General features: G+C 41.7%; 2 protein-coding genes across 13 annotated transcripts in view; one reads left to right on the forward strand and one right to left on the reverse strand.

The window, feature by feature from the left end:
* The window catches only part of RGS12 (regulator of G protein signaling 12), a 172,590-nt gene extending 148,156 nt beyond the window's left edge, over positions 1–24,434 (reverse strand). The window contains exons 1-3 of one of the 5 annotated variants that reach the window (XM_044418484.1): positions 24,304–24,434; positions 20,565–20,670; positions 9,270–11,216 (exon numbers count right to left, since the gene is read on the reverse strand). In XM_044418484.1, coding sequence (XP_044274419.1) covers positions 9,270–11,120 — 1,851 coding nt within the window. In that variant the 5' untranslated portion in view covers positions 11,121–11,216; positions 20,565–20,670; positions 24,304–24,434. The other 4 variants (XM_044418483.1, XM_044418485.1, XM_044418486.1 and 1 more) reach the window with 4 other exon arrangements.
* A 28-nt stretch (positions 24,435–24,462) lies between these two features.
* DOK7 (docking protein 7) overlaps positions 24,463–26,923 on the forward strand; it is a 71,744-nt gene continuing 69,283 nt past the window's right edge. For all 8 annotated transcript variants that reach the window (XR_006413562.1, XM_044418488.1, XM_044418490.1 and 5 more), the window contains exons 1-2: positions 24,463–24,665; positions 24,841–24,886. Coding sequence is in view for 7 of the 8 variants with exons in the window: in XM_044418488.1 (XP_044274423.1) it covers positions 24,609–24,665; positions 24,841–24,886 (103 nt within the window). In the remaining variant the exon portion in view is untranslated. The remainder of the gene's footprint in view (positions 24,666–24,840; positions 24,887–26,923) is intronic.

The raw sequence follows: 26,923 nt of genomic DNA on the forward strand, positions 1-26,923 counted from the left end.
GATGTCTCTGCTTTTTAGTATGCTGTCTAGATTTGCCACAGCTTTCCTCTCAAGGAGCAAGAGCCTTTTAATTTCTTGGCTGCAGTCCCCATCTGCAGTAATGTTGGAGCCCAGGAAAATAAAATCTGTCACTACCTCCATTTCTTCCCCATCTATCCGCCAGGAAGTGAAAGGACTGGTTGCCATGATCTTAGTTTTCTTGATGTTGAGTTTCAAGTCAACTTTTGCACTCTCCTCTTTCACCTGCATCAAGAGGCTCTTTAGTTGCTCTTCACTCTCTGCCATGAGAGTGGTATCATCTGCATATCTGAGGTTGTTGATATTTGTCCCGGCAATCTTAATTCCAGCTTGTGATTCATCTAGCCCTGCCTTTCTCATGATGTGCTCTACATATAAGTTAAATAAACAGGGCAACAGTATACAGCCTTGCTGAACTTCTTTCTCAATTTTGAACCAATCTGTGATTCCTTGTCCAGTTCTCACTGTTGCTTCTTGACTCACGTATAGGTTTCTCAAGAGACAAATAAGATGGTCTGGTACTCCCATCTCTTTAAGAACTTGCCACAATTTGTTGTGATCCACACAATCAAAGGCTTTGACATAGTCAATGAAGCAGAAGTAGATGTTTTTCTGGAACTCCCTAGCTTTCTCCATGATCCAGCATATGATGGCAATAGTTTCTCTGCAACTACTTTCTCTACTTTCCCTGCCTCTTCAAAACCCTGCCTGTGCTTCTGGTAGTTCTCGGTCCACATACTGCTGGAACCTAGCATGTAGGATTTTGAGCATAACTTTATTAGCATGTGAAATGAGTGCAATGGTGTGGTAATTCAAACATTCTTTGGCATTGCCCTTCTTTGGGACTGGAATGTAAACTGACCTTTTCCAATCCTGTGGCCACTGTTGAGTTTTCAAATTTGCTGGCATAAATAATTACCTGCAGAACACGCTAATGATGCTCATAATCAGCTGAACTCAAAAAATTATGGACACCCAATGGAGACTGGGAAGAGTGCGAAGATGAGGTTTGCCTCCATGTTTCCCTTGTTCTCCAAAACACTTTAGATGATTTTGTGTTTCATTCCTGCTAGTGAGGGGGAAGGTCTGAGGGACTTCTGGAATTCCTTGTATTCTGGTGCCAGTGCAGACTTCCTCCTCTGCTCCCTGCTCCCCAAGCACTTACCACTTCATAGCCAAAGCTGGTATGGAAAGAACCACAAAGCTACAAAAGTGCAGGGAGGCCAGTCCAAATTTGGAGGCTCAGCTCCAAAGCTCTAGCACTTTTCTTAGGCTAGGACTATTACTTCAATATTTCCTATGCTCACAGAGACAGCATCTACTGGCCATACAATTATGCCCTAAATTCTTTCACAGTTTATTCTAATAGACAGAAGACACACCCAATCCTGCCCATTAGCAACAGCTATAAAGCACAAGTATTTTCTCAGCAATAAGGGAATAAACAGAAGTAGAAATTCTTATTGTTAATACATAGAAACTCGATGTTATAAAGTGTTGGGAGTTTCCCTGAAAAGGTAGATGTGGGTGAGCTCAGCATTCTACAGGTAAGCAGTATAAACATTGTGAAAAATTCTTAAGTACTAATGCTTTTCAGGTATTCTCACTCAGCTTAAAATGTAACACTATAACATTATGGCCATGTGTGGTCCATCTACCATATATCAATTTTCCTTCCCTCATGGTTGGTCAAGTGCAGTATGTTCTTGATTCTGACAGCCCTGAGTGGATTTGATGACTACCAAATTCAGTTGGGGGTGGTACAATAGGAAGGGAATGTACTGATCCCTCACCCTATACATTCTTTTAAGATGCCACAATGTTGGATGCAGATGATTTGGCAGTTCCCAAGGTTCCATCACCAGCTGGTGTAGCGTGGGAATAAATGAGAGAGCTGCTGGGACTTCATCCTCTGTTCTGATGACATTGTAAATGGTATCTTGTTCTGGTCTGGTATGTTGTTGAACACTGATACAAATGATTCGTTCAGAGAACCATCCCATGATCTCCCTGGGTGATCCTGGACCTTGTGGGGACACAATATTCTCAGGCAAGGTGGAAACTACCTTGGTGGTATCAGAGTCAGAGTCCGATATATATTTCATATTGGAAGAGGAGGAACGAGCCAGTGACAGATGCTCTGTTGCTTGGGGAGTGGCACTTGACTCTTGAGAAGTAGATGGTAAATTCAACTATTGTCATGGCAGATGTTGAGAATGAGCTGGAAGACAAAGAAACCCATAAGGTGAAATACAATCCCATGTATATCCAAGGCAGATAACATGGGTATGGAGAGGGCATCCAGTACCAGTCTCTTCCATACTAATGGATCTCTGGTTTGAAGGCATGGATGGATTTATGGGTCGAACCCGGAGAAGCTTCAGTTAATGCTAGTCCATACAGACTCAGTGTAGGAAGACTTGTCCTGGTGACCTTTGAGTTATTTGTACTGATGCTTTGGAAAGCTGAGGTGAGTGGTTTATGGATTCCCGAATCTCCCCGAGATAGATGTAGGTAAAAGGCTGTCTTGAGTCTGTGGAGATCAGGCAGGCTAGGTTGCAAGCATGGAGACAGTCTTGGTGACAGGCTGGACCGAGTGTGAAGATGATCTCACAGTTGCCAACACTGATGGTGGTAGAAACAGAGGCTCTTTCGGTATAGATGAACCAGCCAGCTCCATCTCAAGTCGATATTCCATGTCATCCTGAGTGGAATGAAAATGTCATTTCCACTTTTTCTCAGGTTTTTCTTTTCTGGGATAATTTTTCTTCCCAGATTGTTTGGTCTCAAGGTGTTTTCTTTTCCCATTATGCTTTCTAGGAGAATGAGACCCCAAGGAACATTTTTCTGTAGTCCCAGAACTCCTTAAAGCAGGTGTACCTGCAGGGGCGCTTTCTTCAGAAACAGGAGGACCCATCATTTTCAAAGAGGTGACCTCCTTCATAGTCACTAGAGCTCTGTCCCAGAGTTCTATTTTAAGATGGCTTTCTTGATTTTTCTGGGCTTGTTTAGTAAAAGCCTGTCAGTGGACACACTTGTCCACATGATGCCCCTCCCCAAAACAAACTAGGCAGAGTGAATGGCTGTCAGTAGGCAGAATTTTCGCCCAACACTGTGCACACTTTCTAAAACCAGAATGCTGTGCCATCAAGGAATAGAAAAAAGGGGTTGAAATAAGAACAGATGATAGATTTTTTTTAAGGGGGGAAGGGGGTTGAAAAAAAGAAGCTGATGAGGCAGTAGAGAGGTTTTAGAAGAAGCTTAAATGGGAAATTTTTCAGAGAGAGAGAGAGAAGAAATTGGTAGGGAGTTTGTTTGGCTTTTTTTTTTTTTTTTTTTTTTTTTTTTGAAGGAAAAGCAAAAGCAGCGAGAGAAACCCGAGGCACAGTGAATGGTGGTCAAAAGCAGACTGATAAGAGGGCGGGAACCTGAGCTATTTATACGGAGGGGGAGGGGAGGCAGGGTTCCCGCCAAAAATCCTAATGAGCTGAGAGAATCTTCCAGAATACATGCACTGCACAGACGCAGCACCCATGTGTGTGATGCACAGAGACCATGACAAAGAACATATGAGATTGAGGGAGCTGGGTATTTTAAGCCTGGAGAAGAGGAGTCTCAGAGGGGATCTTATAGCACCATATAGGTATGTGAGGGGATGTCACCGAGTAGAGGGTTATGGCCTGTTTTCCCCTGCGATGGAGGAAAGAATGTGGTCCAATGGGGCAAAGCTCAGGAAGGTTGGATATTAGGAAGTACTTCCTGACAGTCAGGACCCCATATGGAATGGGCTTCAATGGGACATGGTGGTGGGGGCATCAGTGATGGTATTTAAGGAAAGACTGGATGACCACATGAGTGGAGCAGGCTAGAGCCAGGGGTCAGACTAGATGGCCTGGGAGGCCCCTTCTGATTCACTATGTTTCTAAAGAGGGGTGTCTCAGAACTTCCAGAAAAAAATCAGTCAATGCTGTATAGACTACAGCAAAACTTTTGACTGTGAGGACCCTGAGAAAGTACAGAAGGAAATGAAAGAAATGGTGCTTCCTCAACTCTTGATTGTCCTAATGTGTGACCTCTATCATGCACAAGATTCTGTTAGGACAGAATATGGAAAAACAGGATAATTTTCTACAGGCAAAGGTGTCAGACAAGGATTATTTCATCCCCCTATCTGTTTAATCTACATGCAGAACACATCACAAGGAAAGCTGGATTAGAATCAGAGGAAGGAGTGAAAATTGGCAGAAGAAACAGCAGTAATTTAAGATATGCAGATGATACCATACTACTGGCAGAAGCATCAGCAACCTGAAACAACTCTTGAATCCCTCAGTTCTGGCCACCATGCCCATTTAAGAATCTTCTGCAAATCTGACAAGCAGACTAGTCACCCCCTCTTCCAGCTCACTGAGCATGATCGGTCCCAGGACAGAGCCCTGGAGAGCCTGCTCATCACTGGCCGCCATCCCAATGATTCCCCAATAGTTACCCCCTGCTTTTGGTCCGTCAACCATGCCCTACTCCATCAGACAATGCACTGGTCTATCCTAAACCCCATCAATTTCTCAACCAGGATGCCATGTGGCACTTTATCGAAGGCATTACTGAAATCCAAATAAACCACATCCACTGCGCCCACTCCGTCCTGCCACCTTGAAACCTTGTCACAGATTTACACAAGATTCATTTGGGTGGACCTGTTTTTGTGGAAGCCATGTTGTGTGGCCGCCAACCTCTCTTCTGTATCTAGGGTTACTAGACCTCTCCCTATTATGAGCCTTTCCATTGTCTTTCCCAGAATGGATGTATGGGTAAACGGCTTGTAATTCCCCATCACTCCTCTACTCCCATTTGAAGATGGGGACCACTGATACCACCCTCTTGTCCTCTATAACCTCACCCATTCTCTACAAGTTCTCAAAAATGGAGGCAAAGAGGCAAGAGAGTACCCCCACCAACTCCCTAAGCACCCTCAGGTGTAATCCATCAGGATCCACCGCCTATATAACATCCAGTGCCCTTAGGAGCTCCTTGACTTCTAGGGGGGGTGACTCTAATCTGTGCCCCTAAATCTCCAACCTCATCCCCCACCCCTACCCCATGTAGATCTTCCCTAACCTGCTTTGGAGAGAACAGAGGCAAAATACTTATTTAGCATCTGTGCTTGTTCCGTCACATCAGTCACCAAATCCCCTTCCTCCTTATTAAGCAGTCCCACCACCTGTCTCCCTCTTGCTATATGCATATCAACAGAAGCCCTTTTTGCTGCTCTTGATATTCTTTGCAAGTCTCAGCTAATAATCAGCATTAGCCTTGAGAAGAATTCTTCTGCAACAAGTCTCCTCCCTCAATATACCTTTTGTCTACTTGCCCCAGTGCCCATTTCCTATGGATTTTCCTCTTACGTCTAATTCCTCTTACCACCACAGCGGTGCTCTCCTTGGGCTCCCCACCTTGCTAACTAGTGGCATTGTCAAGGCTTGCACCTCCAAGACCTCCCTTTTTTAGCACCATCCACCCCTCCTGAACTCCCTTGCCTTCCAGTATCATCTCCCAGGACACTTTCTCCAGTCTGGCCTTCAATTGATCAGAATCAGCCCTCATGAATTCCCAGCTTCTAGTACTCAACCTGCCTCTCATCCCGATTCCCCTGATCTCAAAGCAAAGGATGGAGTGATTACTCGCATCCAGAGCTCCCCTAATCTGCACCTCATCTATCAGCCCCACCGTTGGTCAAAACCAAATGAAGAATATTTCTCCCACTCAACGCCTTCTGGACCCTCTGCATGAAAAACCCTCCCTCAATATCATCTAGGAAGCAACATGACCTGGCCATCACTGCCGAGTGAGTCTCCCCCTGGGAGACTGAAATTTCCCGTAATTACCATGTCATTCCCCCAAGATAGCCTTTGAATCTCGTCTGTCAGGGCATTGTCCAGGGTCTCAAGTTGGATTCGGTGGGCGATAGCATACCCCCACTGTCAGGTCCCTCCTTCTGTCAAGGCCCTTTAGTTTTACCCAGACTTCCTCTACCAGATCCACATCTACAAAACCCTCTATTTCATTGCATCCTCTCTTCCCTGATATATAACATTGCACCCCCCCCCTTTCCCTTCCTGTCCTTTTCTACCCTTCTAAGTTTACACTGCAATCCTGTTAACAACAAGTTTGGACAGACGACGAAGAACAAGTTTTGGTCTTTCTGGGAATCATTCTGGTTCATAACCCCTAGCTAAGCAGATCAGAGGTAGCTGCCCCATCTGATCTAGGGCCTCCGGGATACAAGCAAGGAGCGAGTGAACAGGGAGAGCAAACACAAGCTGGCGGTGGCACTTGATTTACTGTTAGGACTGGTTTGTTAACATTTAGTGAAGAAAGGAGAAAGGACTGGATGTTACAACAGCCCAACAAGCAAGATTCATAAAGTAGCACAAACAATAGGCAAAGAAGACTCCACAGTGCTGGTGACCTGCAATAACTGTGCATACTTGTTTTCTTACCTCAGGGCAACATGGTCTACACATGCAACAAGTGCAGACTAAGTGGTCCTGTTAGAAGAAAAGGTGAGAGCACTCTTAGCTGAGAAAGCAGGCATAGTGGGGCTGATCCCTTAATTGCAAGTAAGTCAATCTCAGATATTTGCACATAAAACTACATATAAGAAGTTGGATAAATAAAAAGCAACAGCTTTATTAACAGCTTTAAAAATGTATAACTACATACATTTTAATCATTCAGTTGTGATCTAAAACCTTACTATGTAGGTCATTAAGTTATTGGGGCAAAAGTACAGGTAGGCAGAAGTTCTGAGCACATATCATGTTCTAAGTTTGTTCCAAGTTTGTTCATGGCAGCCTGTTCAAAGTCATACAATGCTCTGCCCAAGTTGTTTAAACCAGTTTTATTTATTTATCACATTTTTATGCCACTCCATAGCCAAAGGCTAAATAGAAGCTTTATAATATAGAAGGCCTCAAAGTGCAATAGTTCGGCATATTTCTTGCAAACAGATCCAGTAATAAAAACATGGCCTGTGTATATTTAAAGTACTTTAGAAATTCTGGTAAAGAACAGCACAGAATATTTAAATAAAGAAATAAATATCACATTAAAAGGATGTTAACCAGAACAGAAGCCTATAAATTGGGGTCCAACTGTATGAGGTTCAGGGGGCATTTGGGGGCTAAACAGAGGGGCACCACACAGTTCTATAGGTACCCCTTCATTTTGAAAATGAAAGATGCTGATTTCCTGATGAAATTTAGCAGACCACTCCATTGCATTTTAGAACACACAAAGTAGTACAGTTACCTTGTTCCTAAGCTGCCCAGAGAACCTTTGGTTATGGGGCAGCATAGAAATGGAAATAAATAGTTACTGTACCCAGTATTGGCTGAGGATGCACATTTTTAGTTAAAAAAGATATTGGGGAAAGGTAGTTGCTGCATCCAACCCATTGGCCACATGTTGCCTGCTGTTACAAATGGGCTATTGCTTTGTTGGAGAAAAATACTGTAAAAGGAAAGATTATAGACTGACTAAGAGGTTTCTCATTTTCTGTGAGAACAGACACATGGTCAAGGCAATGCCCTGGAATGTGATAGATTATCTGAACAAATGGTTTGGTTTAGACAAATAGCCATGTGTATCATGCTATGTGCATTTATGAATTTACCCAACCAAGGAGTATTAGCTAACTAATTTGTTCCAAGAGATTCAGATTTATATCAAAACTTTTGCAGAGCAGCCAGGATCCATGCAGCACTTGGATATTGCCTTTCCCAGACCCAAACTTCAAAAATGGGATGTTCTATGTACTAAGGTTAGCTGTCCCCAAATACTAGTCTTTTTCTGGACAATCCTTAGAATACTTGGTCATTCTTTCACACAAGGGTTTTGACAATATCAATTACAGAGCAAGTTGCTAAAATGTTTGTAATATCCAGGTTAGTGCTAAGGAATGCACAATGTAGGAAAAACTCCCAACTTATCCCATCTCAATTATAAGTTAAGATTTGAGCTAGTGGTTACTGATAAAGAAAGGGATCTTGGGGTTATGAACAACAGCTGGATACAAATACTGACTCAGTGTATGGCTGCTGTGAAAAAGGCAAACTCCATATTAGGTATAATTAGGAAAGGAATGGAAAATGAAACTGCCAAGGTTCTGCTCCCTAAACATTGTAAAATTTAGTAAATAGTGTAATTTTAGTGTAAAATTTATATAAATATATAAGGAAGGGGGACTGAGCTCTGTAAAACATTATGTTAGAGCATGGAACCTAGAAAGATGTTTCAAAAGAAAATTTGGAATACAATTTTGGCTTCTATAGAAAGATATAGATGATTTCAGGACCCAATTATGGGGCCCACACTTTGTGGGGGAGGGATATAGTATAGCACCAACACTTTGCTCAGCCTCAGTCTCCAGCCAAGCTTCATGAAATACACAAATATAATTACCAAATCCATAAACCTGTGGTTTAATCTCATTTGGTTTTGTTTCTGGATAAGCAGGGTATAAACTACATGACTTTGGCATCTATATCCCAAAAACCTTGACCACTAGGGACAATATGAAAATATACAGACATATAAACTATTTTTAAAAACAGATTTGCTTCTTTTGAGATCCATTCCATTGGCCAAAGGGCCAAGTGTCACTAGGACACTGCACCTACTACCTCCCAGCTAAAACATCCCAGTGAGGTGGAGACCCACCTATCTCCATACATAGGCAAAAGAAGGAAGAGCTGTAGGGAGCTTGTTTGACCATTTCCTGCCAGAAATAACACATTTTGAAATGAAGCACTGGTACATTCGTATTTTTTCTTCTACCTCCAATTCTTTAATCCCTTTTCCATTTGTATTATGTCTTTCAGATCATAAGCATGAGAGTAGGAACTATCTTATTATTGATCAAAGTAAAACTTCAGGATCCCTGGCAGAACAGCAGGGTAAAAATGTTCATCAGCATCCATGATGAATGCTAGTAATGTCTGTTCCTTTCTATTCACATTTCAATTCTCCATCCTAAAAACACAGCCCAATGCTATTATTCAACATTCGTATTATTTGTGACTAATTTTTTTTTCTGATTTTGCTATAGTAGTAAGAATTGCTGCCAGGAAGAAAACAGCAGCTCATTGTATGTATCCCCCACAAACCCTAACAGCATTGTATTGCATTAACAGAATGAAATGATTCAACTGCAAAACTTTTTTTTAACAAACTTATATAAACATTCTTACCTTTTTATCTTCTTTGCCCTTTCTGACACTGTATTGACAGTCAAACGTGTTTTGCTTTTGAAACCCTTTTTTAGATAATTCATTCTTTTGAGACATTAGAGGAGGCTGACCAAAGCTGCCATTAACTCTGTATCTGTCAGCAGGAATCTTACTCATTGGAGGAGGAAGGGTTCCACAGTTAACACTTGACCAGCCATCTGTAGAATCTGTGTACGACTCCTGGTCACTGACACATCCATGTTGCCAATCTTTTAACACATGAACAGGCAACCATCTTTGATGGGAAATGTCCCCAGAATTTTTCTTGCATGTTGTAATTGAGCTTTTGGAAGAAACTAATGGAACTTCAACATGAGCTGAAGATGCTGGGAACTTACTTACATTCTGAGATTTATCATTCTGAAATATGATTTCTAATGCAGCGTTTCCTTCCTGTTCATGTCCAAAATTCCAATGGGAAACAGCCTGTCCTCTGTCTACTGGATTGTCTTGTATATTACTAAGGGCATGTTTATTTGAGTTAGCTCCTAGATCAACCACCAAAACTCTATTGTTTTTCTCTTCTTGGTTGAAATTTCCAATACCACTATCACTATTACTACTCATACTATTATTCTGATGAACATCTGCATCTCCATCAGGAAATGCTCTGGCCCGCACTCCCTCAATTAATTCCCCCATATCCCTGTACAAAACTGAGACAAACTGAAGAACAGATAGACATGACATTGGAAATTCTAAACAGCCATTGGTATCTGGATCAGCTGTACATTCGAATCCAAAACGTCGTGCAATGCCTTGGTGAATTTTATGATGAAACAGTTCTGGATCTACCATAAATACATGACAAGATGTCCTCAAAACAGCTTCATCTTCCTGAGTTACACTTGCATCATCAGTGGCCTGCATGGTAACTAGCCCAAAGAATCTTCGGTCATCAGGGCATATAGCACTAAAAGCTAGCTTCTCTGCAGGATACTCTGTAATCACACCAGTTTTATCACTGCAAAGTTGAATAGAGTCGTGCATAATCTTCATCACCACCAATAAATGGATTTTTTGTTCTGCGCGAAGACGTCGCATGCATCCACGAATAGCCTGTAAACTGTCATATTCCAAATTTGAACTTGAAGAAGGAAGTTCAATTGATCCTAGGTAGCCTACAACCATAGCTACATTTAAAATACTTGCATCCAATCCAAAATATTCCTGGTTTTCCAATCCCATCGTAAAAACTGAGTTTTCATTCAAGGTTTTTGGCAGTTCCTCATTATAGACAATATTAGGGTTACTGTTTGCATGTTCAGTTCCTCTTTCTAATTTAACAGCAGCTGTTTCACGAACTGGAATTTGCTTTCTTACTGAGGTCTGCATATTATCAGGACAAATGTTAGAATTTTCAAAGATCATGTTGAAAATTCCACCAGACTGCATTTCCTCCACAACCTTCTCTGCTCTGTTGATACCTAATCCTTTTGAGTCAGGCTTTGGCTTCAGCCACCCCTTCCCATCATAAAACCCAACTTCTTCATCACTTGAACAAGAGTCTGTGTGACCAAGCCTTTCAGCAATAACCATATGTAAAATTCCAGAACACTTCCCTATTAATTTTACCACATCTTCATGGGATGCTTTTTTCACATTAGTTTCATTTATTGCAAATATTTTATCTCCTGCCTTAAGTCCAACAAAATCAGCAGGACTTCCTTTTAAAACACAACTAAGAACACAGGGAGCTTGACCAGAAAGAGTAAACCCATATCCAGTTCTCCCTCTAGCAACTTCAACACTTCTTATGCTGGAACCATGCATACGCATCCGACGCTTCACTTTCTCTCCTGGTCTGTACATGCTGGCACTTGCTGGTACAGAAAGTCTGAGTGAACCAGTGTTAATGTTTCATGGGATGTCAAAGATAATTTTCATGTCTTTATCCTGTGAGAAATCCTAAAGGAAAAAAAAATCAATCTGTTTAAGTCTTAATTCCCAGATATTTGACGGTGAAGTTTGACCCAGATTAGACTTCTTATAAACCCAGGAGAGCCAAATGCAAACTGTACATTAATTTATAGCATAAATACTACTTCCCCAAGTACCTGGCAACAGCCCAGTGCACTTTCAGCTGGAAACCCATGAAACTGTTAACTTCAAACAGTAAGAAGTAAGACTAGTTCCTCCTGTCTGAAAATTGCTTTTATGAAGACAAAATTTAAAAAACTGTTCAAATACGAAATAATCTAATAAAACATTGCATTAATCCAAAGTATGGATAGTTTGAATTTCAAAAAGATATTTTGACCTGGTCACATGTAACCAGAAGACATGATTGGGCCTTTTGCATGAATCAGGTACAGATATAGATCCAGTCCACAAGCCTACTACCTAAAGGACCAGAATTACTGCTGACTTCAATTTCACACCCTTTTATGCTTGCTTATTCATTTGTTGACAGTTTCATATGATTATTTATCCATTGCTCAAACCCTTACATGGAAAAAAAATCTAACCCTACTTTATTCTGCAATGGACTTAGTGGAATTTAAGCCCAAGCAAGTCTGTAGCAGATTCAGTTACATTCCAGATATTCCTATGCAAAGTATATTTTTCCTGTGTGGAATACTTTGTTATAAAGAAGATGGTAAAATTCATCACAATTAGGACCACAAGCTTTGGGAGATTTAATGCTTTCCCCAAATTCTTCCCCATCTGAAATTAAAATCAGAGCCACGGAAGAATTCCAGGTTTACCCATTGGATGATGTTTCTGGGCTATGTAGGACTCCTCTGCAGGGTGATATAATGGGGAATAGCAAATCTCCTACAATGTCAAGCTTCAAAGGGCATCCTCACTTTTGTAGCCTAGGTAAGTCCTACTGGAAAGCTTCCTAAGTTATTGAATGTACTTTGTAACATGAGGTTGGGCTACTAGCAAGCAACTCAGATCTGGAGTTACACATGACAGTTCTACCTCTATGGCTTCTTCTGGGCCACAGGGCTGTCATTTTCTGCTAGGGATCATAGAACCTTCCTTCAGAATTACTGGTTGCATCTATCATTTGTAGGGCAGCTATGTGAAATTGCCATTTTTAGAAATTTAAAAGAATTCACTGAGCCTGGGGGCAAATACTTTGGCTTATTTTCAAACCAAACTACTGTAAGTCATGCTTGGATTGCTCACCCATTTCACATTCCTTCTTAAAGGAACTCTGGAGTAGTCATTAATGGAAAGTTGCAAAAGATAAAAAAAGTTTCTGCCATTATAAGACTTACAATTCTACCACTATAACAATGATATCTATTTAGCTAATAATGTAAAACTTGGCCTGTACCTGTTGAAGCCTGCAAAATGACAAAAAGTTCTCATAAAATGCCACTGGTGTAACAAGTTAAAGAGTGCTGAAAACTGAAGCATTTATGCTTTTCATTCCAAGCTGCAGCTTAGCATATTGTATATTTCTTTCATATTTTGGTAAAAACCAAATAATAAAACCAGTAATGTATTTTATTTATGTTTGTTCAAGAGATATGTCTTCCATTGATTGGCTGATATTCTGAACAGCAATCTAAAGGTTATTGAGTTTTTTTGCCCCATGAAAACCTATGGCAGAGACTGCCGGCAAAGTTACGCTGGGCACATTCAGTTTCACTTTGCCAGTATGCCAGTGTTTTCAGAGGAATTCTACTTATTCTGTGGGCAATACCTTTAGGTATACCTTTTAGGTATGGAATGTAACCTTAGAAGTTTACTGCACAGATCAAGACTATAATGTGGGTCATCAGAAGGTGTAAGGAAACTCTGCCCCTCCCCAGTTATGGTCCAATCTGGATCAGGCACCCATGTCCTCACTTACTTTGTCAAAAGATATCCAGTTGTAATGTAAATTGCAGGCACAGGAAAGGGTTAAGGATTCTATTTCTCCCCCTCTAATATCCTGTTCTCAGCATTAGATCTCAACATTTAGTTAAAAAAGAAAAATCTAAATCTTTAATACTTACTTTGAACCTTGAGGAATTTGGGGGTAATAGAATGCAGAAAGAACAGGACTTCACACTACCTTCTAAAATCTGAAAAGGAATACAAGGGATCCAATCCCTGCTTTTCCTTTCCATGTAGTGGTTAAAAGAAGTGGAGCTGGGGCCTATGTGCTAATTCTTGAAGGAAGAAATACATATAAGGCTCCAGTTCCTATGGGCCCATCAATTCACACAAGTATTTCTGGGTTTAATTCAACCCTGATTCTGCCGTATTTATCTGTACCTTTGATGAAATAGGATAGTAGCATCTGTGTATGAAGGTTTAAGTGCATGCAAACAGATTCTCACATCCATCTGAATGTATGGAAAGTATAAATGGATGTTAAATGCAATTTGTGAACACACCTTTTGTCTAACAATGTAAGGCAGTCACCATCATAGAAGGATAAATGCTTTGGATTAAAAATCCAAGAATACCTGACCATTGGCCATGCTGAGGTTGATAAAAGTTGAAGTACAAAACATTAGGATGCCTGGAGCCCTGGGGGACCCCGCTTGTCACTGGCCGCCATCCCGATGATTCCCCGCTAATGGTTACCTTCTGCTTTCGGTCAGTCAACCATGTCCTAATCCACCGGACAGTGCATTGGTCTATCCCAGAACTCCTCAGTTTCTCAACCAGGATATCATGGGACACTTTGTCAAAGGCCTTGCTGAAATCCAGGTAAACCACATCCACTGCATCCCCTCCATCTAGCCATCTCGAAACTTTATCATAGAATTCCCCAAGGTTTGTCTGGCAGGACCTGTTTTTGCGGAAGCCGTGTTGTGCGGCTGTCAGCCTCCCTTCCCTATCTAGCATCACTAGATCTCTCTCTATTATGAGCCTTTCCATTGCTTTTCCTACAATGGACATAAGGCTAACTGGTCTATAATTCCCCATGTCCTTTCTACTACCCTTTTTGAAAATTGGGACCAATGATGTCACCCTCCAGTCCTCTGGAACTTCACCCGTTCTCCATGAGGTCTCAAAAATGGAGGCCAGTGGGCGTGAGAGAACCCCACCACCGTACCTTCCCAGTGCTGGTGGGTGGCCGTGGCCTGGCCCTCGCCTCTCCTGCAGCAGTCCCCTTGCCGCCTGACGTCCCAGGCTGGGGATCCTGCTGAGGCCTCATTAGCCCCAGCCTCCCCAAGTGGAGAGAACCTGTTTCCCAGCTTCAGATTGGTGCCAGGAGATGTCAGGAGTGACACAGGAGTGACATAGGAGTGACACTGGCACAGGAGTGACACTGGCACATAGGAGTGACATTGGTGTCACTCCTGTGGGTGACATACCTCCATGTCTCCGCAGCTGCTCCTCCAGTGGTCTCTCCCTCAACCCTCTGCTGCTCTGGGGGGGCCTGGAGAGCTCTCTCGGTCCTCAGGTACCTCATCTCCTCTTCTAGCAGGGTCACCATCTTGCACCGAGGGCAACTTATCCCTGCCTCTCCTGGGGGAGAAGGGCGAACATGTCGCAGCTCTCGCAGCAGACAGCAACACCCGTGACTCCCGCCAAGGCCATCTCCTGGTCTGTCATCGATATCCCTTCCGAGACTTTACCTTGGTCCCCTGCCTTCTTAGTCCTGCAGTTCCTCTCACTCGCCCAGTTCTCCCAGAGAACTGTTGGCGCATATTTAGTCTGTTGCCCACAATAACTCCAATATCTTTTTCTTTTTCAGTCCTGTTGAGATGTATTCCCTATCTTGTATTGATGCATCTGGTTTCCTTTTCCTAGGTGAAGAACACTGGGCAGAAAGCAACACAATAGGGACAAGTTTATGAAGATCGCTCTGGATCTTCATTCTGTCTTCCAGGGTGTTTGCAATTCCACCCAATTTTATATCGTCTGCAAATTTGATTACCTTTCTGTGTGCTTCCTCATCCAAAGTATTAATAAAAATGTTGAAGAGCACTGGGCACAGGACTGAACCCTGTGGCACCTCACTAGTTACCTCCATCCAGTTTGATCAGGTGCCGTTAATATACCTCTCTGTATCCTATTTAGAGGCCAATTTTGGCTCCACCTAATAGTTTTTCTATCTAGTAGATTTACTGCTAATTTGCTTATTATAAAGTTGTGGAGCACTATGTTAAATGCTTTGCTAAAATCAAGGACAATTACATCCACAGTGTTCCCTCTGTTTGAACCCAATCAAAAAATGAGATTAACTTATTTTGATGGGATTTGTTTTTGATAAATCTATGTTGGCTTTTATTAATCACTGCATTTCTTTCAAGATGCTTACAGACTGACTTTTTAAATATTCTACTCCAGAATTTTTCCAAGGATTGATGTTAGGTTAACAAGTTCATCTTTTTTTTTCTGTCTTTGAAGATAGACAATCATAGACTGCTCCAGTCATCTGGCACTGTTTCCACTGTCTCCAATTTTTGAAGATATATCAAACATAATACCAGTGGTTCTGAGAGTTCCTCCACTAGCTCTTTTATGACTCTGGGATGGAGTTGATTGGGTCTTGGAGATTTGAAAGTGTTTATTCCATCTAGGAATTTGTTGACCATTTATCTGTCAATCTTAGGCTGACATCTCTCACTTTCAACATGCACTTCCTCTTTGTAGATTTTCTTTTGGGAGAAGACTGAGGGGAAGCAGGAATTGAGCGCCTCTGCCTTTTCCTTGTCATTTGTTATCACTCCACCATCCACTTTATGTAGCTAGGCACTTACCTCTTTCACATGTCTTTTGTTCTGGATGTATCTGAAGAAGGCTTTCTTGTTGTTCTTAGCATCCCTTGCTACTCTCAGATCATTTCCTGCTTTAGCCTTCCTGATACTGTATATAAACATGCTGTTTATGTCTATCTCTGTAGCCTGGCCCTGCTTTCACCTCCTATGCATGTTCTTTTTCTTTCAAGCTGTCACTTTTTTTCTGGAGCCACTTGGCTCCCTGTACTGTCTTCTACAATTTTTTCTTGTTATAATTGTTTGAAATTATGCTTAGAGAATCTTCTTTTTCCCACCCCCTTGGACTCCTTTTCCCTTAAGGGTGTGTTGCCATGGTACTTATTGTTTTTTGATTTCGTTAAAGCTGTCATTCCTGAAATCCATGATACATGTTTGGCTGCAGTTAACCTTTGTATGCTTTATAATTGAGAATTCAAGTACTGCATGGTCACTTTTCCCCAGAGTTCCTGTGGCTGCTATTTTGTCCACCAGGTCATCCCTGTTAGTATTAAATCAAGGATAGTTGTTCCTCTCGTTCTTTCCTCTACCTTCTGCTGAAGAAGTTGCTGACAACACGTCGGGAATCTCTTGGAAGGGCCATGTTTGGCAAAAATTGCCTCCCAGCATATATCGGAAAGTGAAGTCCCCCATGATGATACAGCATCCTTCTTGGAAATGCCAGCAAGTTGCTTTTTGAAGGTTGCATCCTTGTCCTCTTTTTGACTGGGTGGTTGGTAACAGATGCCAATAACTACGTATTTCTTATTTTTTGCTCCCTTTAAATTTAGCCAGAGGCTTTCAGTGGGGCTACTCAGTTCCTCTTCTTGTATTTCTGTGTAGATATGTGTGTCTGTTTCATATAGTGCAACTCCAGCTGCCTTTCTGTTCTATTCTTCTTGAACAGGTTGTGTCTATCAATTGTAGAGTTCCAGTCATGTGAGTCATCCCACCAAGGTTCAGTTATTCCTATAAGATCATAATTGCCCTCGTGTACTATGAGCTCAAGTTCAGATTGTTTGTTTCCTATACTCTGGACATTGGTGAAGAGACATCGAAGTTCATTCTGGCTATGCCCTGGTTTTCTTCCTACATTTTTGAGGAGATTGGTGCTGGGCCTGAGGTTTCTTCTGTGTTGAAATACGTAAGTCTTTGCCAGGTGATGGTATGCCATGCTGCACATCTCCCTCCCCTGTGTGTTTCAGTTTAAAGCCCCCCTGATGAACTTTTTCCATTTAGTTGCCACACACGTTTTCCATTCCCTGTGAGGTGCAGCTCATCATTTGCCAGTATTTCTTTTATTTATTTAAAGTTTTTATATGCTGTCCTACACTAAAGTCTCTGGACGGCTTACAAAAAATGACAGTCCATCTTCCAAGAAGCTTAGCTTGTGGTCCCGAAATCCAAATCAATCTTTATGGCACCACCATCGTAGTCAGTCATTCACTTGAAGGATTCTTCTTTCCCTAACAGTTCCCTTCCACATACTGGTACGATTGAGTAAAAGACTATCTGGGCCCCAGAGTTTTTTATTTTCCTCCCTAGACCTTCATAGTCTGATGTTGTTTCATCAAAGCTTCTCCTGGCAATGTCATTAGTTCCCATATAGAAGAGAAGGAAAGAGTATTTGCCAGTGGGTTGTATGAGTTGTGTGAACTTATTAGTTTAATCTTGGTTCCAGGGAGACATCATAGTTGGCGAATTTCTGGGTCACTGTGACATATATGTTTTTTCCATCTCACACAACAGGCAGTCTCTCATGACTATCACTCTTCTTTTGTTGTTGAAAACTTTGGTATTTTTTTTCCATTTCTTGATAGCCTTTTGTCTTGTTCAGAGTCACATAGTGTACTTCTTTCACAGTGGGTTTCTCACACATCTCTTCCTCAAGTAAGCAGTTCAAGAGTTCCACTGTATCCACTGGTGCAGAGTGTTTTCTAGGTCTTCTGCATCTGTCAACCTGTTCCAGAAAGTTTCCTCATTTTCCCTTCCCTCAGGGTTCTCTTTTTCTGTCTCACCTTGCTTGAAGCTCTTCTTGCTTCTGAACTACACTTAGCTGTTGGAGCTCCACCACTCTGTCTAAAAACTCTTTGTTTTCTTTTATCTTGTGGGTGAACTTGTTGCATGTGTAGGCCATGTTGCTCTCAGGTAAGAAACCAAATATTGCATAGTTGTTGCAAGTCACCCAGGTGCCCAGGCTTTTCAGTTCTTCATTTTTATTTTTAAATGTTTGCTGTGACTTTATAATTTTTTCTAATGATATGTTTTAATTCTGATTTTGATTTGTTTCTAAATTTTAAAACTTTTATATATGTCTTAGTCATAAATTTTACGGTTTTAATTTCTTTGAATCATTCACTTATCGGGTGGTATAGAAATGTACTGAACTGAAATGAACATTTTTTTAAAAAATTAACTCATTGCAAGCCAAAATACCGTTACTTCTCTGGAAACTGAGGCACTGAAAAACTGATTTTGAGCTAAGCTAAAACACATTTCCAAAATGCATTATATCTGAATATGTATTAATACCACACTTGGAAAACATTATCAACAAAAAGGAGGGAAGGCTCTACAAACAGAAATTTCACCAGATATTTGGTGTTTCTTTTTTGGACCTGGAAGTCAGTTTACTCTGAGCTCAACACTGGAAGAAAACTGTATAAGAGCTAGCTGGAAGATCCAGGTTGTAGTTTGCATGGCTATGAAGCTCACTAGGAGACTTTGGGCCAGTCATGGATTCTCTTCCTAGCCTCCTTCATAGGGTTGTTGTCAGAACAAGACAGAGAATGGGGAGGATTCTGTAATTTGCATTGGGTTTGCTGCAGGAATAAAAGTGGTGGAGAGATGTAGATAAACCATAAAAATAGCAATACAGCAGCATTTAAGGTGTAATCCTATTACAGTGACTGTAACCCCCAAAATTAGAGGCATAGACACATTTTTCGCCTTGCTATCTGTTCACCAGGCATTTTTTGCTAGACATCTAGCTTGAGCTCAGGATGGGATCGGACAGGTAAGATTGGAGCAGCTGCAGGATACCTTGTATCTCTTCCCCTCCCTGCCCACCAAAACATCCCCTTTTTCCTCTCCAAGGTCATTTTTCCTATCTTGGAGAAATTACAGCATAATTATTTCCATACCGCCTGCAATGAGGAATGAGAAGTAGATCACCAGTTCCCATCCCTGAAGTCATAGCACTGTTTCTGAGCTGAGAATCTGACATATGCTATAAACACTGTGCAATGGCCATAGGATTGTTCCCTTTGACATTACCCAAGAAATTAGACATCAGTCTCTGAGGACAGATTATTAACCGCTCCCCATTTTTGCAGATGGAAGAAAAAATAATTATTTCAAACCTGAAAACACTTAAATTGCAGAAAACTTTGTGCCACCAGGAATTGTAGCTCATGAAGGTAACCTTACCATCTGCCCCATTTCAGCAAGCATCTTATTTCCCCAAAGCATTTTCTGGCATGCACATCTCTAGTTCACTATTGTTTTCTACATATTTTATTATGACCCTGGAAATACCATGCTTAAACCATGTCCTCCTTGGAAACAAAGTGTTAGGCTGGAACCAATTTATTGATACCCCGTAGAGGGCACTCTTCACAGATGTGAGTAAATTACCCTGGGTGGCCTCAAGCTTACTGCAATTATTATGGGACCTCAGGCACCATTTTCCATTTGTTACAATGTGTGATCATCATGTATTAATAGGTATTGGACAAAAAATGATGGCTTTGAGAGAATTACTGTTTATCTTCAAGGCAGCATTCTCCTAAACATGGCGCTATATCATATTTGAAAGATTAATTTGAGGTTCAGGGGCACAAACTTTTGGTCTCTGATCAATTTTCTATTTGAGTTTGATTTCTAACTTCCATGAAATAAGGAACTGGGAACTTGCTTTGAATCTGAGCATTCAAAGTAGATACACACTTTCATACGCGGTGGGAATGTGAATATATAATAAAATTTTGGAAAGTGGTTTTTAAAGAGTGTAGTAAAAATACTAAGTCTAAATACAGATATATGCCCTGGAATTGTATTACTCTCAGTATTTGATAAATATGGAGCTGGGATAATAACAACAAATTTAGTACCTGCAGCAAGATTAATTATAGCTAAGAATTGGAAAGTAAATTATGATTACCAATTTTCTGATTGGTATAAAGAATTTTGGAATATAGCTATTAAAAATAAACATTAAAGTGAGAAAACAGCATATAAAGAAAAATAACCTTATCTGGAGTGTATTTACTGAGTCATTTTTTTAAACAGGGGAAAGGATTTGAGCCCTTGAATCATTACAGTTCTGGAGGGGGGAGGGAGTGAATGTCCTGAAATGTTTGAATGAGGTATGTTTGTTGTTTTGGTAACATGTATCATTGGTCCTGGTGATGGGGAGAGGGGGCACTACATTGAAAGAACTGTTTTAATTGTATGTTTAACTTTATATGTTTTTGGTTTTAAATGTAGTTTTTTGTTTTTAGAGCAAAAATTAATTAACAATTATATTTAAAATATAAAATCCTTCAGGGGCTAAGTTGTTAGGAAAGTAAGAGCAGAGAATTCCATTAATGGTAGGTACCTGACAGGCTGATTTTGGTAATGGATGTGCTTATGTTGACCCAGCATCACCTGTTACTGATCCTCCAAATTTTTCACCTGTTCTGAATCCTTCAGGCCTCTGGTTTCTACAAAAGAAAAGCAACAAGAATAAACTACATTTTTGCTGAAAAACTCCTGAAGTTTGATCAAGAGCTTCTGTTTAAAATTAAGCTCCTGTTTTGCCCAATATTGCTTTTTTGGATTTTCAGACATTTTAACCCCCACTAGCAAGTGAAGCAAAAATTGTTTCTCTAATTGCTTCAGTTATTTACTCATTTCTAGATATTTTGGCTACAATTAGTGCAGACACAAGCACTTTACCATGTATTGACACCCCCCCCCCAAAAAAAGATTGCAGACATTCTTCAGTACCATTTCACAAAGGCTTCTACCCTCAACATCTGAGCATATATATTGTGTCATACAGGAGCAGCCAATGTAAATTACCCTATGCAACTACCTAACTTGCATAACAACTTACATAACTTGCATCGGGTAATTTGAATCAGAAAAATTTGTGATACTAAGAGATTTATTCAGCATAGCATGTTGAATGTACTTTTTTTAGTAAGCAAAACTTTTTAAAAAGATACTTGATGGTAACTTCGCTCCAATATTCAAGTATTTTAAATATTTTAAGGAAAAAAATTAAACCATTCAATGGGATTTAAATGTCCTAACATACATTTTTACTGGCGTTAAATTTAAAGACAATGGCATGTACTTTCCTTTCTTTAAGAAAAAATAAAGAATACTGCAAGTTAAAATGCCAAAACATTTTAGTAATGAGGCATAAGATAACTTCTCATCTACACCTTTGAAACGGTGAGCATGCTTAATCCTGTGTTGGTAATTGGCATCGATTTATTGTTGGAAATAGCTGTCCCACATTACTGTTTCACAAAGATTCCTTCCTTGGAAGCACTTGCATAATTTGGGCAAACGTGGCTACTTCACTGCTCAGCCCTAAGAACTCTTACTACCCACATGAGTCTGGTTTATATGGTGGCCAAGTCCCAAACAATGCCATGAATCTAATTTATTATAGTTGTTGTGGGTTGTTGGTCTTGTTGTATTGGTTCTGTTATTTATTGTTTTGTTTAAATGTGATTAGTTTAATGGTTGTTTGTATGTCTTTTAAATTTGTCAACTGCCCAGGCAGCCTATGGACTATGAGGCGGTATAAGAAGTGCAATAAATAATAAACTTCAAATCCCTCGTGAAAAAGTTAAATAGCACAGGTTCCGATACAGAACCGTGAAGGAACTCACCACATATTTATCTCTGTGGAAACTGCCCGGTTACTCCTCTTGCTTTGCTTTGTGCTAAACACTAGCAACCCTGCAGACTGCCAACCAAGGGCTACAAAGACTGCTCCTGCCCCACCCGAAACGCCTGGAAAATGGGTGGAGCTGCTGCTAAGAAACCTGGTAAAACAGCTGCATCCTTGGTATACAGCAAGGTCCAGCTGAAACATGCAGCGTGTGGAACTGGGCCAGTGGATTGTCGCAGGGACAACCCAGCCCGAGTTCTCTGTCTAACAAACCAAGTTGCGATCCCTCCTCCTAAGCGAACACGCGAGCGTCCCAGTTCAAAGCAAGAGGAGGCGGGCCGCAACTTTTAGGTTAGGAAGAAAGGCCTATGGCACTGAACTCAAATTTCCTGCTTTCCATGTAAACCTGATGAAGATCATGCTATATAGGAAGTCCAACCCAAAGACCTCGTCTCCCCAAACCGAGGACTAACGCCTTAAGTTTGTCAATAATAGATTCATAGCCGCCCTCTTCCCCCCGTCCGCTGCTTCACCCGTCCCTTCCCCAGGCCATCCAAGCTCCTCCGCCGAAAGAGGCCCCGCGGGGCGGTCCCGCTCACCTCTTTGGCTCCCCACCTTCCTACTGTGAGGCTAGTAGACCACACAAGTTGGTCGTCTTCGAAGAAGGAAACTCTTGTCCTGCTACGGTTACCAAGGAGATGCCCGCCGGTCTGCCAACCCGCCTCATCCAAACCTCATCAGCCACTGGTCAAAAGAACTGTCAATCACCGTCCTCGCCCGATCCCACAAACTGCGGTGCGCGCCACAGAAGAAAACCATATACTTTTAAAACTACAACTCCCATCATGCCATTTCTTACAGCCATTTGGAGCCACAAGCCGTGAGGCATATTGGGATGTTTTTACTCTGCGAGTGAGAAGCTGTGTAGCTTTACTTAAAAGTTCGCCGAAGCTCAGTTATTTACTTGTTTTAATGTTTATTACAAATTTATACTTATAATTCTCAGCCTCTTACCATTCTGTTATACCTTCAAAACTAATGTCTCTACTCCATATTCAATAAACAATAAGTAGTTATTAGACACTACATATTATACATGCTATTTACATTATAGTCATTTATTTATCCCTGGAGAGGTGAGCCGGGCGCCGAGTTTATATTCTTTTCGGCGCCAGGTTAAAACCTTTTTATTTGTTATTTTAAAAACTAATTTAAAATTTTAATGTTTAACAGATGCTTTTATTTAACTTATTTAATTGTATTTTTGGTTATTTATTGCTGTTTTGTTGTTTTAATTATTGTAAGCTATCCAGAGATGCCATGCATAAGGGACGGCATATAAAAGTTTTAAATAAAATTCAACCTGATAAAATTTAAAAAACTTAACCCAGCTATTTACAATGTAAATTTTATAAGAATCCATCTTGCAAAAAAAATGTTGATTATATTCCAGGTTTCCCTGCACTGCTTCTCACTTCAATTTCAAATATGTCAGCTGCAAACTTTAACAAACTCTGCTTGATCTCTTTCTTACTCTGGTATATTAGGAGCTTTGAATTCCTTCCCCATTTGAATTATGCCAATCAATGATGAACATATTCTTTGCATTACAACTATGATTCTTTGAAAGGTTAAAGAAGATTTAAAGAACTGTACAAATCAACTTAGGAAAAGGATTTTTATAAGTTTGATAGTTCCTTGCAAGGAGAGCCAGCTTCTGGTAAAGGAAAGTCATTCTCAATATGATTTTGGTAGGTCTAAATCCCCAGCATCCTCTTCACTGCAATTACCCAGAGAGAGAGGATGAGGGAGCACGCAGAGACCACTGCTATGAATTGCCAACATCTCTTTTTGTTGGTTTATGAGATCTCTTGTGCTTTTGGCCCCATTGAGCCAAAATTATCCCCACCATGCCACTCGTAGAGAGAAAAGGGCTGAATGAATGAAGTGCTAGTACACTAGGTCAGTCCTTGCCTCTTTACTGCCCAGAGTCATAGCCAGCCTAAAACTTGGAATGAGGCTGCCCAAAAACGTAGGGAGCAGTTCATCTGTTTTTCAGGCTGGTTTGTTAAATAAATATATAAATAGGTAGAGATAATGTAGACCACCCCATCACGGGATATGGGCAAAAGAGCAACACAAAGACTGTAATGTCTTTCCCACTCCTTAAGTTTTTAAGTAGGAGCTGGCAAGCCCTCCCGTGCTGCCCAGAGGCAAAGGGAGAAGGTAATCAACAGTCAGCTGTTGATTGCAGGAAAGATGGATTCAGAGACACCCAGCAAAGGCAGCAACTGCTCCCACAGACAGTGATTGCTACCACCTGTTCTTTAAGAATAACTCGTAAGAGTAGGAGTGAGCAGGCAGAGGCTGTTCCTGAAAAGGCCCGATTCCCACTGCCATTCCTATCGGATGCAGAGAAGAGACCGATTTGTAAAAGGAACCCCACCTCCAGCTGCTCTCCCTCGCCCCTTCTCTCTTGAGGGCAGCCCTGTAGTCCAGCGTTGAGGGAGGGACCCCCTCCAGCTCAGAAGTGGACCGGAACGGACCCTCACCGCGGTTCATTTCATTGACTCGACTGCCAGTTCTCGTCAGCTGAACAGCCGATCCGCCTCCTTCCTGCGCCCTTCTCTTTCTCCTTCCTTGCCCCCCTCCCTGTTCCATTGGCAGCAGTGACCCAATGAAGCTATTTTGAAAGTGACCCCGCAGTAGCTCAGCCAAGCTAGCAGCAGCTGTCGGAAATCATGACTGAAGATGACGGATTCCGCGGTAGTGGTGGAGGGCCAGCTCAAGTGGAGAGATGGAAAAAAGGTCTCCGACGTGAAACTTGCCTGGCCTAGCCGGTGCCGACTTTTACTTTCTCCGGGGTGGCGCAGGAGTGGGCATTTTCTTCTGCAAGTTGTTTGGTTTGGGGGTGGGTGAGGGAAAGGGAAGGCAGACACTTTCCCTCCACCGACTCTCTCTCTCTCTTTCTCTCCCCCCGCAGTGGAAGAATAGATGGGTGGTGCTGCGCAAGCCTTCCCCGGTTGCGGGTGAGTCCAGGAGCTTACAAGTGGAAGGGAGAGGGGAAAGTAGTTCTTTGGAGATAAGGGGGTGAAGTCGAAGGTAGCCGGGAGGGGGAGAGCAACGATGAGAGGACCCCTGTGTCTCAGTACAGGAAGGAACAACGATAAGGAGAGGAAGAGGTGATTGAGGTCTGCCAAAGTTATCTGGGAAGCTGAGGAAGACGACCACGTACGGCCCTCAACACGCCCGTTGCGCCGCGGGGTCCCCCTCTGCCCTTGCTGCTTCGCCAGACCCTCCTTTTTATCCTATTTTATTAGCGGGCGGGGAACGCGGGCGGTGTTGGTGGGGGGAGCTAAATATAGAAAGGGGATATGGGAGGTAGAAGAAACACTGCATTGTAACTGGGATAGGCAAAGGCGTTGTTGCCTTGGAATTCGGCACGGATCAACCGAACCTCATAGATATTATTAAAGCTTGGATTTAATTTTGAAGGATTTTGTATTATGCATTTCATTATAGTGGTTGTTAGGCTGGGTCACCATCTGGCCCTGCATGTTAAGCACTAAACAGTGTACATACAAGCTGTGTTCTGGTCGACAGCTTTCAGTTCACTTAATTACTGTTACACTCGGCACAATCCTATGCGTGTTTAAGCAGTAACGACAACTACCAGCATTTCCCAGTCAGCATGAGGACTGCATCCTAATTTTCTTTGTACTTAGTAACTGAAAACTTTCTTCCCTGGTTTTTGTTACCCCCACCATTATGCTAGCTTGCCTCTTCTAGATAGCTTTTGCCTCTTTCTTACTGTCTAGAATCTCTTTCTTGATGTCTTAGATCTCTTGGTATTTTGAAGCACCACATGCATTATTTCTTTCTGCTAGTTTTGATTTCAGTATGGAATTCTGGATGCTGTCAGTACAAAGGGCAATTTCTATAAAATATTTTCTTATATCTTTCTCCTCATAGTTTTCAAAACATTTATTCAAATAGTCCAGGTAGGCCTTGAAAATACCACTGAGTGTGGATGGACTTGTAATGCACTTGATTTGTTGTTGATAGTTGCGAAGTCATGTCCAATCTATGGAATGAGCTCCCCAGAGAGGTCCGCCTGGCACCGTCATTATTTTTCGGCGCCAGGCGAAGACCTTTTTATTAAAAAGTTGTTTCAGTTGTTAATATTATTTATTTATTTATTTATTTTTCGGGCCAGGTCGACTCATATTGTTTTATACTGTGTTTGTTCATTTATTATTGTGAGCTGCCCAAAGCTTCGGCGAATGGGGCAGCATAGAAGCCTTCTAAATAAATAGAAAACCCATCGCGACCCCATGGACAACATTCCTCCAGGCCTTTCTGTCCTCCATCATCCCCTGGACTCCACTTAAGCTCACACCACCTGCTTCAGTAACTCTATCTAGCCACCTCATTCTCTGCCGTCCCCTTCTTCTTTTGTCATCTATTGTTCCCAGCATTAGACTCTTCTCCAGGGAGTCCTTCCTCCTCATTAGGTAGCAAAAGTATTTGAGTTTCATCTTCAGTATCTGACCTTCTAAAGAGCAGTCAGGGTTGATCTCCTCTAGGACAGACCGGTTTGATCACCTTGCAATCCAAGGGACTCGCAGGAGTCTTCTCCAGCACCACAATTCAAAGGCCTCAATCCTTTTGCGCTCAGCCTTCCTTATGGTCCAGCTTTCACAGCCACACATTGCAACTGGGAAAACCATAGCCTTGACTATACGCACTTTTGTTGGCGGGGTGATGTCTCTGCTTTTTAGTATGCTGTCTAGATTTGCCACAGCTTTCCTCCCCAGGAGCAAGCGTCTCTTAATTTCTTGGTTGCAGTCCCTGTCTGTGGTGATCTTGGAGCCCAGGAAAATAAAATCTGTCACTACCTCCATTTCTTCCCCATCTATTTGCCAGGAAGTGAGAGCACCGGATGCCATGATCTTAGTTTTCTTAATGTTGAGTTTCAAGCCAACTTTTGCACTCTCCTCCTTCACCCGCATCAAGAGGCTCTTTAGTTCCTCTTCACTTTCTGCCATGAGAGTGGTATCATCTGG

Source organism: Varanus komodoensis, unplaced genomic scaffold (genome assembly GCF_004798865.1).
Source record: "Varanus komodoensis strain SLA01 unplaced genomic scaffold, ASM479886v1 scaffold9, whole genome shotgun sequence".
Taxonomy (NCBI): domain Eukaryota; kingdom Metazoa; phylum Chordata; class Lepidosauria; order Squamata; family Varanidae; genus Varanus; species Varanus komodoensis.